At 43.9% G+C, this 17762-nt stretch overlaps 1 protein-coding gene across 3 annotated transcripts in view; it reads left to right on the top strand.

The window, feature by feature from the left end:
- The window catches only part of SEC16B (SEC16 homolog B, endoplasmic reticulum export factor), a 276625-nt gene that overhangs the window by 205383 nt on the left and 53480 nt on the right, over positions 1-17762 (top strand). For all 3 annotated transcript variants that reach the window (XR_012724949.1, XM_075320161.1, XM_075320162.1), the window contains exons 25-26: positions 4948-5027; positions 5112-5186. Coding sequence is in view for 2 of the 3 variants with exons in the window: in XM_075320161.1 (XP_075176276.1) it covers positions 4948-5027; positions 5112-5186 (155 nt within the window). In the remaining variant the exon portion in view is untranslated. The remainder of the gene's footprint in view (positions 1-4947; positions 5028-5111; positions 5187-17762) is intronic.

Below are 17762 nucleotides of genomic sequence, written 5' to 3'. Positions count from 1 at the left end.
AAAAAAGACAAACGGGGAAAGAGACAGACGGGGAAAGAGACAGACGGGGAAAGAGACAGACGGGGAAAGAGACAGACGGGGAAAGAGACAGACGGGGAAAGAGACAGACGGGGAAAGAGACAGACGGGGAAAGAGACAGACGGGGAAAGAGACAGACGGGGAAAGAGACAGACGGGGAAAGAGACAGACGGGGAAAGAGACAGATGGGGAAAGAGACAGACGGGGAAAGAGACAGACGGGGAAAGAGACAGACGGGGAAAGAGACAGACGGGGAAAGAGACAGACGGGGAAAGAGACAGACGGGGAAAGAGACAGACGGGGAAAGACAGAGAGAGACACAAAGATAGAGACAGACGGGCAAAGAGATAGAGAGAGAGACACAAAGATAGAGAGAGACAGACGGGGAAAGAGATAGAGAGAGACACAAAGATAGAGAGAGACAGACGGGGAAAGAGAGAGAAAGAGACACAGAGACATAGAGATAGAGACAGACTGATACAAAGACAGACAGAGATAGAAACAGACAGAGACATAGACACAGACAGACAAGGAAAGAGACAGACAGCGACACAGAGACAGACACTGGAAGAAAGACAGTTACTATCCCGGGCAACGCCTAGGTACTACAGCTAGTCTAATAGATAAAGCTGAGTGTATGTGTGTATGTGTGTATGTATGTATGTATGTACAGTATGTGTGTGTATGTAGGTATGTGTGTGTGTATGTCCACTAAAGGATCCGCACGGTCGCATTTACAATCACAACATTTTGCACAGACACCCCATGTGACTTAGGGAACGTCATAGACTATGTTTTGACAGAAAATGTAACCCTGCGCTTTACAAAAAACCTGCCTCCATTAAAGTGAATGTTGCTGCGAGCTATTAGCTATTAATAGCAGCTATGAGTTGTTGGTATAGGAACAAAGGAAATTGTTAGTATAAGAAGCTTATGTGTGAGGTAATAAGATGTCGGTGGGGAGACGGATAGAAACAGAGAGACAGACAGAGAGACAGACTGAAGACAGATAGACAGGTACAGACAGACAGGGAAAGAGACAGAGACAAACAGACAGAGACAGATAGGAAAAAAAGCCAGACAGACAGAAAGATACACACACACGGGGAAAGAGACGGACAGAAAAAGGCAGACGGGGGAATGAGGCAGACGGGGAAAGAGGCAGATGGGGGAAAGAGGCAGACACAGAAAGACACAGAGATGGAGAGACACAGACAGAGAGAGACAGACACACAGAGAGAGAGACAGACAGACACACAGAGAGGGAGAGACAGACACAGAGAGAGAGAGACAGACACAGAGAGAGAGAGACAGACACAGAGAGAGAGAGACAGACACAGAGAGAGAGATAGACACAGAGAGAGAGAGATAGAGAGAGAGAGACAGACACAGAGATAGAGAGACAGACACAGAGATAGAGAGACAGACACAGAGAGAGAGAGACAGACACAGAGAGAGAGACAGACACAGAGAGAGAGACAGACACAGAGAGAAAGACAGACACAGAGAGAGAGACAGACACAGAAAGACAGGCACAGAGAGAGCGACAGACACAGAGAGAGCGACAGACACAGAGAGAGCGACAGACACAGAGAGAGCGACAGACAGACAGAGAGCGACAGACAGACAGAGAGCGACAGACAGAGAGCGACAGACAGACAGAGACAGACAGACAGACAGAGACAGACAGACAGTTACAGACAGACAGAGACAGACAGTTACAGACAGACAGAGACAGACAGTTAGAGACAGACAGACAGAGACAGACAGTTAGAGACAGACAGACAGAGACAGACAGTTAGAGACAGACAGACAGTTACTATCCCGGGCAACGCCCGGGTACTACAGCTAGTTACTAATAAACTGAAAAAGTTTTTATTTTTGCATAAAAGAAGTAAAGTACACAATGTACACATTTATTGTATGTATAGTTCAGCATATGCTTCAGTAGGTATACGTCCGTCAGTGTCCACAGACTGGATGAAAGCCACGGCACATGTCCACAATTGTAAAAATACGTGTATGGTTTTTACTTGCACACAAAGTGAGTTTAGTTTTAGTTACATACCCTATATGGGCAAAAGTACAGAGATATTTCTTAATGATAGAATTCAGATCAGTTTCTGTCACGCCGGTGTCTATCACGCCTTCTCAGTACTGTGTTACTACTTGCGTTCTCTGCTCTGCTCCCCCTAGTGTCAGGTTTTTTTCACCCTACTGCATCCCTCCTGTCTGGAGATTCTCCACCTGGCTATAGGGAAGCGCTTTCCTGGCCAATCCCCTGCCATCAGGTGGCATATTAGACAGGCCTCCCTCCACTCTGGTGTCTGACCATTTAGTTAGTTTAAGTTTGCGTGCAAGCCATGTTCTGTTCTGTCTGTCCGCTTGTTCTGTATTACATCTCATCCAGTTTGCATTTCTGGCACGGTGTGTCTATTTGGTCAGTCCTTCTTTGTCTCAGCTTCCTCTCGCCTGTTTTTGCCCTGGCTTCCTCTTAGTTGTTCCTGACCTTTCTTCTCTAGTCCTTAGTCCTTGTCTGTTCCTGGTACCTATGCTATTCGTCCCATCCTCGTGTTCTGTGCCCGTTTCTCAGAGTTCTGCCTTACGTCTCCTGCATCTTGAATCTCCGTCAGCTGCTGCCAGCCCGGGGACTGCACTGGAGTGGTACCTTGTGACTACCTGCGACCCAGTCTATCCTCATCATCAGAGGCTCTAGTGAAGACTAGTAGTCACTTAGTCATGCCCCGCCAGCGTAAGCCCATCACCTGGCGCAGTGGGCCCACTCATCTTACCAGCTGACCCAATTCCAACAGATGTATTTTCTCTAGACCCTTGCCATACAATCTACCTTTAGAATTAGCCACTCTTTCAAAAATGTTTATAAACATCTCACTGAATTTGAGTGTGGTTGTGTCTTAGAATGTCACAGTTATAACAAGTTATTGTGAAGTGTTTATGAACTTTAGCAACTCTTTCTTGAAGTGGAGATCATGTAAAGTTACAGAACGGGGTCACCCGAGTGCTCAGCAGCAGTGGGGTGGAAGAAGCTTGTCGTGTTGTGTGCAGCAGTGGTGATTGTTGCACTGAAGCCACCTGGAGTGTTTTTCCTTTGCATGTCTATTTCCCCTCTTTATATTCCTACCCTTGTGTTTCTGTATTGTATTGGCGAGTCTAGTGATCTCTTCAGCCTGCTCACTAGCCAGGGTGAGTGTAAGGCTAGCTGAGGACCTAAGGTATCCGGATCTGTGACAGGTTTCTAGAACATGTAAAGGGATGATAGGGAGCTCAGGGATTGGACTTGAGGTGAGTTCAAGAGGTGCCCCCTCAACCCTCTTCCAAAAGGCAGGGACCTCCGTTGTATAATGACCCCTGTGTTCCCTGTGTATTACATCTTCTGGAGGTTCAGGGTACCGGGTAAACCCTGCTAGTCACATGCATGACAGACAAGCATTGGATGCGGTGGTGTAAAGCCACCACTGAACTCCGGTGCAGTGGAAACTTTATTTCTGATGAATCATGCTTCTCTATGTGGCAGTTTGAAGGTTGAATCTGGATTTAGCGAATATCAGGAGAACGTTACCCGCTTGACTGCATTGTGCTAATTGAAAAGTTTGGTGGAGAAGGAATAATGCTATGGGGTTGTTTTACAGGGGGTGGCATAGGTCCTTTAATTACAGTGAATGAAAATCTCAATAATTCAGAATACAAGACATTTTGGAAAATGGTAGCTTCCATCTTTGATAGAATAGTTTGGTGAAGGACCTTTTCAGTACCCCATGACTATGCCCAGTGTAAGAGGTCCTTGAAGACATGTTTGCGGGAGATTTTTGGGGAAGAACATGATCATCCACACAGCGACCAGACCTAAACCCTCTCCAAGAACTTTGGCATGGATTATCGGAGACGGAGAGCCCGACCATCTCCTCAATTATCAGTATCTGACCTAACAAGTGATCTTCTGTATGAAGGGGTAAAAATACCCACAGTCTAAAATCTTGTCGAAAAAATTTCTAGAAGAGTGTTAGCTGTTATAGTTGCAAAAGGAAGACCAACGCCATGAAAATGTCTATGGATGCCGAAGAGGAGGTGATAATAGATCCTGTAGGTGTAATGTGGAGGGGGAACAATACTTTTGTCCACATAGTGTATTTAGTATCGTACGGTAGTACCTGTGAACATAAGTGTCTTGCTCTCGATAAGAAATTCTCATCTTAATGCAGTCAGAAGAACATCTTAGATTATTTATAAGCAGTACACAATCCAAAGAGCTGTTTTTCTAAAAAAATAAAAACTAAAAAAAACAGCTTTGTGTCAGCGGGCATAAATGTTGGCCAGCAATTTATGTTTATCACGGTGAAGAGGACAGAAAATGGATCAACACAGTAAAATAAACGCCCGCGTGCCCTTTTCTGTACATTGATCCTGCTGCCCCAGTGTATTGCTCCAGCAATCTATCAATAGGTATACACATAAAAACAGACTACAGGCTTCTTAATTATTGATTGACCACAAACCAAAGTCTACACTTAGCAAAATGTAGAAGCAAAGTAAGAAATGATATTTATCAACCTGTAAAAGGGAGAATTAGAAGGCGGACCGCAAAGGCACGCGGCTGAGCCCAGCACCACTTGTATAACATTATCCGTCATTAGTCCCTATGATGAATCACTGGTGGAGTTCTGCATGGATCCTGTGCGCATCTATTAATTATTTGACACAGGTTGATTAAAGAAGGATTCTGGCACAAGCTCGAGATTTCCAAGATTGATGTCGACTTGTAAAGGGTTTGATTTGACTCCCTGAAACTCCTTAATCCTTCTGGGAATGAAATAATGACACAGTGTTCACAAACTACCATCTCTTGAAAGCAGTGATGCCCTCAAATCAAAGCGAAGTCACCCATCCTTTGTATAATACTTTCTTCCACAGGAATTAAAGAAACTGAAGATCTGCAGAAGATGAGAAGGAGTTCAGTGTCATCGGAGATCCAGGGTCAGCAGGAGAGCATGGTAAAGTACCAGTCTGGGGACTGTAGGGTTAAGGCATGGAAGTTCTTCTACGGTACGTCTAATTCTTTGCTGTTTTTTTTTAAGGGCACTTATCCAAATGTCGCTGGAAGTCAGACGAGCCAACCTATTGGAACAATTCCTCTATACAACCCTTTAAAGGTAATATTTTTACACATAGACCATAATACTTTGCTTGGGTATTAGAGATGTCTGGCAGCAGAAAACGACTGTTCAAACCAAGCACTTGGTGCACGGTTTAAACCTTGTTGTGACCAAAATGTTTAGTGGACATTCCCACCTACTTGTTTTCTATCTGTATACTCTTTTTTATGTGATTAACATCTCTGGCTTTACATGACCCAGTTAAAGAGGACCAACCACCAGGATTTTCCTATATAAACTAAAGCCAGTGCTATACTGGTGCTATGATGCTGATTCTATACATACCTTTAGTTGTGAAATCAGATGTATACTTTCTGAAATACAGGCAAATAAAGTTTGTGAAATGCACTGTTATTTGATAAAGTGCAACGAACGAAATATCTAATATTTGGGTCAGGTTTTGCTAGTTATTCCCGCCCCTGTCTGCCTGCCTGTCCTTCCTTCCCCTGTCTGTTATTACAGGGGGAGGAAGGACAGAGGGAGGAAGGACAGGCAGCAGACACATTCCCACCCGTGTTATTCCCACATAACTAGCAAAACCCGACCCACCTATTAGATATACTGCAGCACCTATCAATCAAGTAACCTTGCATTTCACAAACTTTACTTGCCTGTATTTCAGAAAGTATACATCCGATCTCACAACTAAAGGTATGTATAGAATCAGCATGATAGCACCAGTATAGCACTGGCTTTAGTTTATATAGGAAAATCCTGGTGGTTGGTCTTCTTTAAGGGCAAAGATAGATGGAGAACAAGTAAGTGGGTAGGTGCACTGAACCGTGCACCAACTGCCTGTGCTTGGTTTGATCAGTAGAGATGAGTGGACCCATGGAAGTTCGGTTCGGCAGGTTCAGCCAGACTTTAGATAAAGTTTGGTTGGGACCTGTACTTAACCTGAACCCCAATGAAAGTCACTAATTGGGAAGTTTGGGTCTCCGCCCACATGCAGCCAGCCATAAGCAGATCACTTCCGGGGGAGGGCAGGTAGGGTTTTCCATTATTTATTTTTTTTAGTGCACACTACATCCGATCACGCTGTTGTTACCCCCAGTGAGAGCCAATCAAACACTACAAGCGGATCGCACTCGAGCATAGCAAATGGTTTGCATATCTAAAGCACCCAAACTCTGTTTTTTTTTGGTAAAGACTGTGTTTGGTACAAACAGCGAACACCGAACCTCGGATTCGCTCATTTCTATTGATCAGTCATTTTGTGCTGACAGACTCCCTTTAACTTCTGTTCGGTAATTGTAATAGATGGTTGGTCATGGTATTGAGTAGCCATGAGAACTTATCCAAAATAATGGCTTGGAGTATACTGAGTAGCACTAGGATATACAGAGCTTTTGTAAGACGTTCACCATTTTCCACGAAAATAAATATTTAAACAGATTTTATGAGAATAAAAAACATTTCTTTTGTCTACAAACTGTCTAATGTTGCACCAGGGCGCAATTCATTCAAAACCTACTGTCATGATGCCGCCGCTCAGTGCTTCTAGGACGCAATGAGTGACTGTTGATGTAACTATGGAATTAGCGTGTGCTGAGCTGTCAGTGTGGGGAGCGATAGCTCACTTGTCCAATCTGGTACTGGGGCGTGCTGATTTGTCAGTGTGTTAAGTGACAGCTCAGTCATCCAATCTGATTCTGGGAGGTGCTGGGTTATTCAGTGTTCCCTGTTCCCAGTGATTGCCCAGCTACTTAGCTGAGCAATTTGTTCCAGTTTTAGGGCCATTTCACACATCCGGCATTTTGCCGAATTGCCAGATCCGTCACACTTCAGTACAGTGTAATACAGTACAATGGCATCGCGGCAAGCTCCGGTCACATGCTCCGGTCACATGACAGCATGTGACCAGAGGTTGCCGCGATGCCATTGTACTGTATTATACTGTACTGGAGTGTGACGCATCTGGCAATCCGGCGAAATGCCGGATGTGTGTAGTGGTGCTGTTTGGCCTGTATTCCTGTGCTCTGTGTGATTTATCTATTGCTGCCTGACCATGGACCTTGTTCTTAAGGTACCGTCACAATAAGCGACGCTCCAGCAATCCCACCAGCAACCTGACTTGGCAGGGATCGCTGGAGCGTTGCTACACGGGTTGCTGGTGAGCTGTCAAACAGGCAGATCTCACCAGCAACCAGTGACCAGCCCCAGCCAGCAGCGATGCATGGAAGCGATGCTGCGCTCGGTAACTAAGGTAAATATCGGGTAACCAACCCGATATTTACCTTGGTTACCAGCGCACACCGCTTAGCAGTGGCTCCCTGCACTCCTAGCCAGAGTACACATCGGGTTAATTACCCAATGTGTAGTCTGGCTATGTGTGCAGGGAGCAGGAGCCGGCACTGACAGCGTGAGAGCGGCGGACGCTGGTAACGAAGGTAAATATCGGGTAACCAAGGAAAGGGCTTCTTGGTTACCCGATATTTACATTGGTTACCAGCGTCCGCAGAAGCCGGCTCCCTGCTCACTGCACATTCAGTTGTTACTCTGTTGCTGTCACACACAGCGATGTGTACTTCACAGCGGGAGAAGAAGAGAAAAAGATTCCGCACAATAGTCAGGGGCACACCAATAATATAGTAAATAAAAAAACCTCTTTATTAGTTGCACAAGAAAGACATCTTAAAACCAATTAAAAACATACATAGAGACAAAAACACCCACTAAGCAGGACCAAATATCCCAATGTCATAAAGTGGACATAATGCAAATGTGAGATAGAATACAATATCAAAAATTATATGACAAGACAGACCCCATAAATGGTGCAGTATCAGATATCAAATGTTAGATATAACTCAATAGGTGTATATAGACCATAAAAATGCCTAGAGAGTATCAATCACTGGTACAAACATGTGCTAGTATATACATCACGGAGTCTGTAATGTCCCTACAAGGGCAACACAGTGAGCCAGGGTGAATAAACGATACATGAATATACAGATATATAATAATATGCAGACAGCAATTGATGCACCCTGGAAGTATATACAAGCTAAACGTTTATAGTAGCAAGATGGCAGTGGTATCCGAGACTTGGACACCAAAGTAATGTATATGCCGTTAGTAAACCATGGGTGAAATCAAATGACACCAAGTGTCCTGACAGATCAATCAAACCACAGTAGCAAAGATGTAAGTGACGATAGGTAACGAAGGTAAATATCGGGTAACCAAGGAAAGGGCTTTTTGGTTACCCGATATTTACATTGGTTACCAGCGTCCGCAGAAGCCGGCTCCCTGCTCACTGCACATTCAGTTGTTGCTGTCTCGCTGTCACACACAGCGATCTGTGCTTCACAGCGGGACAGCAACAACTAAAAAATGGTCCAGGACATTCAGCAACAACCAACGACCTCACAGCAGGGGCCAGGTTGTTGCTGGATGTCACACACAACAACATGGCTAGCAACATCGCTGTTACATCACAAAAGTCGTGCCTCAGCAGCGATGTTGCTAGCGATGTTGCTTAGTGAGACGTGGCCTTTACTGTCTGTTTGTTGAGCCCCTTTGCTCTGAACTGCTACTCTCCAAGTATTCTGACTTTGAACTGTGGCCTAACTACACCTTTGTTTATCCCCTTAATCCTTAATCTACTCTCTTGGTATCTGACCCCAGAATGCTTAATGCCTCTATACCACGTCTTGTCATTAGTGACTAACCTTACACCTACATTTCAGCTGATTAAATTTGCTTATCCATTTGCAAATCCTTATTTTTGGGGGGCATTTATGTAAAAACCAAGTATACAGTGTGTCCACCCATATCCTGTCCACCGCCATTAATTTGAGAACGGCGGCAGCTATAGGCATAGAAGTGGTGTCTAGGTATAGTAAAGTAGTCATGCACTACACAATGAAACCACCTATAGCGCCACCTGGTGGAAAACAACGGAGTTGGCATTGTTATTTCGAAAACGGAACGAAATAGAGAAAAAAAATCGAATTACAAAGTTGTAGGGCATCATCAATTCAATAGGAATCGACACCTTGCATACAGAAATGCTATGATTAGAATCTGTAAAACTCACAAGGCTGCGGACGTGAAGCAATACCTCATGGAGATCTTCCTACAAGTCATTGGGTATGGTGGCTGTGTGGAGTGACCTCCACGCTCACCTGACCTGACCCCATTGGACTTCTTTCTGTGAGGTCACATCAAACAGCAGGTGTATGCGACCCCTCCACCAACATTGCAGGACCTACGATGACGTATCACAGATGCTTGTGCAAACGTGTCACCTACCATATTGCACAATGTGCAGCAAGATACAGTATGCTGTCCAGAGTCCAAATGTGCATTGCAGCTGACGGTGGCCACTTTGAGCATCAAAGTTAAATGAGCGCCATATGCGTGACCAGCATTCAATGTTTTGGGGGGGAGTCATGGGTTTCATATCATAGCATTTCTGTATGCAAGGTGTCGATTCGTATTCCTACAACTTTGTAATTCACTTTTTTTCTCTATCTTGTTCCGTTTTTGAGGTAAAAATGCTAACTTCATTGTTTTCCACCAGGTGGCACTCTAGGTGGTTTCATTGCGTAGCGCATGGCTACTTTACTTTACCTAGACACCACTTCTATGCCTATAGCTGCCACCGTTCTCAAGTTAATGGCGGTGGACAGGATATGGGTGGACACACTGTATATAGGGCCATTATCGCAGAATTTAGGTAATGATTTCTAAAGTTGTGTATTGTAACTGCATCAGTTTATGTGGTGTAAACCAAAGATGAGACTATCTGGTATAATACAGTATGGTATGTCAAGAACTTTTCTCCTGATTTTAGCATAATGATAATAAATTCTGGAAACCACAGAAAAATCAATCTCCAGCATTCGTAGACTGTTTTACTTGGCATGTAGTTCCTGAATACTGCTGTATTGTATGGTGATCTGTATTCTTCTGGTGAACATTTTTGCAAATCTCCCGGTTAAGTCCTTGCTCTCGGAAATTATTACAACAATATAAGCATTGTGGATGATTAGCTGCATGGAGGTAGTTAAAATGGAATGAATGCAGTCAGAGCCACTGATACAGAAGTTCAATTAAAGCGGAAGAAAAAGAGAAAATAAAGAGGGGAATGGCATTTTTCTTACATTCTTTATTGTTTGTGTAAAAAAATCAAATGGAAAGTCTTTAAAGTCTGGCACAAATACAATATATCTCCTGTTTGGCTGAACACCAACTACAAATCAGCTTCTATGTCTATACACGTGACATATTAGCATACATGGCAAAAAAAGACTATAAGGTTGCGCGTTACCCTCCACCGATAGCACCAAACGGCAGTCCACAAGTGTTTGTCTCTTTGACGGACACCTTTGCTTCTTTACTTTTTCTCTAAATACATTTTTAAACCCAGTAATGAATCACCAAAGCACCTACATAGTCTGAGAGACAGTGATCCCCAACTTATCTCATGAGCCACATTCTGATCTGAGAAAGGGTGGTGAGCAACATCTAGGATCTGTCAGGACTTTCTAGTGCCTGGAGCAAGCGGTCATGTGCCACATGTATGCGATTTGTATACTTTTGGCCTGTATTGAGTGAGGCCGTGCACGTCTAATTAGCGCATGACTACTTGTATGCACATTGCGTACCTGTGGTGAAGCGCCCATCTGCTCCTGGTGTGTATGCCCATTGCATACTTATGGTCAAGCGCCCATCTGCTCCTGGTGTATGCACATTGCATACCTGTGGTGAAGCGCCCATCTGCTCCTGGTGTATGCACATTGCATACCTATGGTCAAGCGCCCATCTGGTCCTGGTGTATGCACATTGCATACCTGTGGTGAAGCGCCCATCTGCTCCTGGTGTATGCACATTGCATACCTGTGGTGAAGCGCCCATCTGGTCCTGGTGTATGCACATTGCATACCTGTGGTGAAGCGCCCATCTGCTCCTGGTGTATGCACATTGCATACCTGTGGTGAAGCGCCCATCTGCTCCTGGTGTTGGCACTGGAGAATTCTGACATTGTGCATATTGGGTACTGTGAAGATTCACAAGTCTGCAGTCCCTTAGACTGACTGCACACTTGTAACTCAAGGCCGAACAACCCCTTTAAATAGGACCAATCACCAGGATTTTCCTATATAAACTATAGCCAGTGCTATACTGGCGCTATCATGCTGATTCTATACATAACTGTTACATCACCACCGGAATCCGCTCCAGCGACTTCTGCTCCGATCGCCAGGCGACACTGTGTTCCTGCCGTGGATGGTGCTGGTGGTGGGAGAGGAGTCGATGCCAGCGGCACCGGTGGGCGCAGGCTCCGATCATCCACTGGGCTGGGTTATCTTGGGATTTGCAGTACAACTGGCTGACTGTGGGTGGCGTGTGTCTTCCAGCTGAAGTTGCCAGCATTCAGCTACAGCCAATGGGAAGACACCACACCCTTCTTAGTTCCCCTCCTGTCTGCTGACCTCTGCCAGAGATAGTTCTGATTTCCTGGCTCCTGATCCGCCCTATTCTGTTTTGTGATTCCTGTGTGCTAACTTCTGTGTGATTTTTGACTACCCTTCTGCCTGCTGTTTTTGTACCTCGCTGCCCGATCCAGATTTGACCTCTGCTACGTTTTCTGATTACGTCCTTGTCTGCCGATTCTGTCCCTGTTCTGCTATTCCTGGTTTGATCCTGCCTGACGACTACTCTCATCGGACTGCAGCCTTCCACAGGTAGTGATCTCCAGGGCCCTGTGTAATTCCAAATCCCTGTATAGGGGTTAAAGGGTTTCAGGGTTCTGGGGGTCCTGCTTGGTGAGTGGCTTCCTTCTAGTCTGTCCATTACATCCCACCTGAGTCTGTTGATCCAGGCAGGCGTTACAATACCTTTTAGTTGTGAGATCGGTAAAGTTTGTGAAATGCACTGTTATTTGATGAGAGGTGCAACGGAATATGTACTAGGTGGGTCGGGTTTTGCTAGTTATTCCCACCCCTGTCTGCCTGCTTGGCCTATATTTCAGAAGGTATACATCTGATCTCATAACTAAAGGTATGTATAGAATCAGCATGATAGCACCAGTATAGCACTGGCTTTAGTTTCCATATGAAAATCCTATCTCTCCAACTCCATAGCTTGTATAGGCACATCCAGGTCTGCTGTCCTGTGAGGGCTTATCACAAAAGTCACCATCTGGAGACCTGCACTTCACAGCTGTTTGCTAGACTTGGTGCTAATGCACCAAGCTTGGAGGCATCCGCAAGCCATAAATAATGGGGTACAATAACGAACCACAGGTTGGGACCCCTGGTCTAAGGACTACAAAGAAAACTACACCAGGTAAGAAATGACAGGCACTGCTATCTAAACCTGCACTGCCAAATTAAACTCTGTAGAAGCTCCTGGGCATGAAAATCTTGGTACACATATACTTGTCTGTGTTCCAGAAGATTATACTCTTGAATGTTCTATTATCTACAGTGGGCGAGAACTCATGGCCAAGTATCTTTCATCTACTCCCACTCCTAATTCTGGCCTATCAGTGTTCCTACGCCCAATCACATATATACCCCTCCTCTACTACTCAATATACTTTTTCATCTGTTGTGCATGGTCCATAAGCCGGTGCATACTATGCTTAACTGGTAACAAACCTGTCTATCATTTCATAAAATTCCAGGCCTGCAAAAAGGGGTTACCAATGTCCTTAGTCTACAAACACATAGCTTCCTCTTCAGACAGGAAGGGACTTGAATGCTAGCGCCACCTTCTGGATGTAGCAGTTCTAAAACTCAATATCGTTAAAATGTCAATATTGACTTTAACCATTACTACATCCAATAGATGGAACTAGATTTCAAGTTCTCTTCTTCGTTGAAGAGGCTATTTGTCAATTTAATTTCCTGAAGAGCATTGCATGGCCTATAAGTCTCCTTACACCAGTTTTCCGCTCTCCACAAGGAGCACTGTTCCCTCAAAGTCCTTGTCAAATTATACTTCTCCAGTGATATCTAGCTTTCCTGGATTTCTTATACCTCGCTCAGCTTTTCCTGAATGATGGTACCAGTCAAAACTTTTGATACTTTGGAAACATCTGTTCATGCAATCATTTGTCTTGTCTTATTTGAATGTGCACACTGTAGATTCAGACTGAAAGCATCAAAATCTCAAAGGAACACACATGGACACATGTGAAACAAACTAGAACATGTGTTAAACCTAAGTACCCCTGTATTTACTTTGATGAAGGCTTTACACCTCCTTGACATTCTAACAAGCAGTTTCATCAGGTCGTCGCCTGAAATGTCTTCTAATGAATAGATATTCCGTGTCAAGAGTTTACTTGTGGAATTACTAGCCTACAAAAAGTGTTTCTGACTATCAGTGTTGGTATTCAGTTCAGTACAGTGCCCTTATGGTTTTGCTGCCTTCAGTCTGAATCTAAAATGTGCACATTCCAATAAAGCAAAAAAGAAAACGATTGTGTGAACAGATTCAGCCAAATGTTTGACTGGTACTGTCCTTGAGCCTAGTGTGCGTATGAGAAGAATCTCAATAAACATAGCAATCTTAGGGGCACTTTGCACACTACGACATTGCAGGTGCGATGTCGGTGGGGTCAAAGTGATGCACTTCCGGCGTCGCTGTCGATATCGTAGTGTGTAAAGCATTTCTGATACGTCCCGCTCATCTCCGCCCCTCCGCTTCTATTGGCCGTCTGCCGTGTGACGTCGCTATGATGCCGCACGACCCGCCCCCTTAGGAAGGAGGCGGTTCGCCGGCCAGAGCGACGTCGCAGGGCAGGTGAGTGTATGTGAAGCTGCCGTAGCAAACATTATCGCTACGGCAGCTATGACCATGATATCGCAGCTGTGACGGGGGCTGCGACTATCGCGCTCGGCATCGCAGCATCGGCTTGCGATGTCGTAGTGTGCAAAGTACCCCTTATACTATCACTACCGTATTTTCCTGAAAATAAGACAGGGTCTTAAATTTTTTTTGCTCAGAATGATGGGCTAGGGCTTATTTTCAGGGGATGTCTTATTTTTTTTTACATGAACAGCAATCTACATTTATTCTTGAACGCCGGGCGTTACTGTAACTAGGGCTTATTTTTGGAGTAGGGCTTATATTTCAAGCATTCTCCAAAAATCCTGTAACATCAGGCTAGGGCTTATTTTTGGCGAAACAGGGTATCTCACATTATATAAATACACTCATTCTTTTTATCTACTCTTATTTTATATTTTTATATTAACTGGATGTGAAATTATAATTTCAATTTTGTTTTTGTAGAAAATAAAAATAGTAGTAAAAAAAAACCAACCCAACAATAAAAAACTTTTGTGAGTCCCATGGGAAGAATTGAATAAAGCAGACGCATTTATCCCCTGTCCTGTAATCCGCGGAGCTCTCGAACTACGTTCTCAACTACAGATTTCCGCCAGCAGCAAAGAGAATAGAGTTTGAACTGCAGCGTGACACCGCGTCCGGATGAACTATATTCCGAGCTGCGTACAGAGGGTGAGGAAGTCAATCTGTATTTCATACTTCGACTTACTGTGCTACAAGCTAGATGCGCTGGATAAATAGTCACCGGGGTAAAATATACAGTATACGCTTACACTGCTGTTTTCACATTTGCAGGTTTTTTTTTATAAAACGTCTTAATGGCCGTAGACATTATCCGACTCATCCCACACAATATAGAAGTGATTTCTTATCGTAGGTGTATTGTACATATAGATTATGTTATTAATGCATTACTACTTTAACATAAGAATAAAAATGGTGATTAAGTATGGCGATCGATCTATATACAAAACATCTGTCCACTCTGTCAAGATCTAGAATTGCAGTCAATATGATAACATCACTCTTTCTTTTGCATTCCTTAAAGGGAACCTATTACCAGGTTTGTCCCCTATAAGCTGCGGCCACCACCAGTGAGCTCTTATATACAGAATTCTAGAAGTGCCGTATTTTTCGGATTATAAGACGCACTTTTCTTCCCAAAAATTTGGGAGGAAAATGAAGGGTGCGTCTTATAATCCAAATGCACTTTACTGTGAGGTGGTGGACAGGGGTCGAAGGAGACAGGGGCAATGCTGGGGGCTGCAGATGCTGTGCTGGAGCTTGTGGGGCGCTGTGCTGAGGCCTGCAGTGCTGTGGGCTGCTGTGCGGTGAGGCAGGGCATCTTGAAAATGTCAGTGGTATGGGCTTCAAATAATGGCGCCCGGAGGCGGTGCGTGCGCAGATGGAGCTCTCGGCTCATGATCGAATCTGCGCATGTGCCGCCTCAACCCATTGATTTCTCAGCAGTGGACTTAAGGAAAATGGCACCTAGAGGTAGCGTGTGCGCAGATGAGATCTCAGCTTATCATTGAGCTCATAGTTCAGTCTGCATGCGTGCTGACTACAGGCGCCATATCTTTGAAGCCTAGACCACTGACAGTTTCTGGATGTTCCTGCCAGCATACATCTGGGACATCTGCCACACCACCCACAGCATTGTCCTACTTCACCAACACCCCTGCCTCCTGTGAATCCGCTCCACCACCGCTGCCGCCCCCTGGTAAGATACCACCGCATTATAAGACGGACCCCATGGTTTGTTTTTTACCTTTTTTTTCCTCTAAATTTGGGGTGCGTCTTATAATTCAGTGCATCTTATAAATGAAATATACCCACGATACAGTGAAGCCGCAATAAGTGAATCGTTATATAGTGGGGAGCCAAAGAAGTCCAACTCAATTTGGATCTACAGAGCCAGTCAACTGCCAAAAGAGTATACAATTTAATGCCGGCATCACACTCCCTGTATTCATGGTCCGAGGAAGGACCAAAATGTCAAGATCTTGAGTTGAGAGCTTAATCTGCGTATGCGCCTACTTCGGGCGCCATTGTTTGAAGCTCGCACTGCTAACATTTTCAGGATAGCGATAGTGCCTCACCGCTCACTGCATAGCACACAGCACAGCCCCTCCTGTGACCCCCTCTCCACCATCCCCTGGTAAGCTACATTCGGCTTATAAGACGCACCCCTCATTTTCCTCCCAAAATGAGGGGTGTATCTTATAATTCAAAAAGTAATAAAGTAAATAGAACTCAGCTATTTCGCAGATTTTCATCTATCATGGGGGTCCCTGGAATGTAACTCCCGAGAAAGGTGAGGGATCACTGTATTCTATTTGTCATCTGGTTCTTCATTGATACTCTTGTAGACTAACTTTGAGCCGTGCATTTCCACCACTTTGAAAAGTTTCCTGATCTCATGAGTTCCCAATGTTTTTTCGAACAGGAACACTTTTTCTGATTTTACCGTTTTTGAAGATCTGTTAGAAACATCATGGGATAAATAAACCCAAGCCTTCTCTCATATACGAGGCTGCCTCTGTGCCCTTCCTACATCTCTCTGTATTCTGTTTTATAACCAAGTGGTTTGATATTGTTACTTTTCATATGTTGTACTTTGCTTCATCGCGTCAGTATCATTCTCAAGAATCTGGAAATTATCCTTGCAATGAGAACTTTTATTTTTTCCCTCATCCTTGATCTTGCCAATACTTTGAAAAGTTTGGCTTTGAATGACACGCAACTTTGCTCTGCTTGGGTTCCTTATTAAGCTACAAATCATATTACCGCACCTTGTGCTGGGATTTCAAACTGCTGCAGGACAGAACAGTAAATTCTTTGAAGAATGGGAATTTTGCACATCCCAATGAATTTTACATTATACAATAAATCATACAAGTTGGTGTAGCAATATACGCTGAAAAAAAACAATAATTTAGCATACGTTATATAGGTAAAGTTTTCATTGCTTTGGTTTTATTTTAGATTTGTCTTGTCATGTTCTTCCTTAATTAAATTGCATCCGGGTATAACTTATATGTATCCCTGATCTATTAATTATCTTCTTCTTTAAAGATCACTTTGCATCCAAAGAAATGATGTGCAAAGTAAAAGAAAGAATTTTGCCTTTAACGAAATTCAGGAAATAATGATATATTGAAAAATAATCGGCCATTCTTTACAGTAGCTTGACAGTAGAACACTTTTGTTTTCCGTGGTATCTGTTCTCCCAGTTGGATCAATTTTTTTGAGAAAATCATCGGCTTATGGCACAATTCCCTCGAGTGCAATATGTAGTAACTGGCATATTTTTTCCACTATTTATGAAAAAAAAAAACCTGAAATCTTCCAGTTTTCACTCTGAGCCTTATAATCGGCTGACACTTTTTGTTCTGTACAAATTAGAGCTGATTGAATCCAGTTTGAAGAAAATTGAATTCCCTTCGAAATTCACAAAAAATTGGATTTCCATTCGCTCGAATCTAACAATTGTGACCGCCATCTTTGATTTTTGTTTGTACTACGGAGTTGGATCCTATCAGGGCACCTCACCAAACCAGGAGTGCCGTATTTGACCGTGATCACCAGCCACAATTTTGTAGAATTCATTTTAGGGCCAGGAAGGAACAAAAAAGTTAAATAAAATACCTTTTCCTGACCCTCGCCTATCTTTGCCCCCAGTTCTCTTTCCAGGGCTCTCTGGATCCTCCTGCACTGACTAACCCTTGTGATATCATGAAGTCACTGAGCTTTTTG

This window comes from Anomaloglossus baeobatrachus, chromosome 8 (genome assembly GCF_048569485.1).
Source record: "Anomaloglossus baeobatrachus isolate aAnoBae1 chromosome 8, aAnoBae1.hap1, whole genome shotgun sequence".
Lineage (NCBI taxonomy): Eukaryota > Metazoa > Chordata > Amphibia > Anura > Aromobatidae > Anomaloglossus > Anomaloglossus baeobatrachus.
The sequence above is the reverse complement of the archived record's forward strand: the minus strand, read 5'-3'. Positions and strand labels throughout refer to the sequence as shown.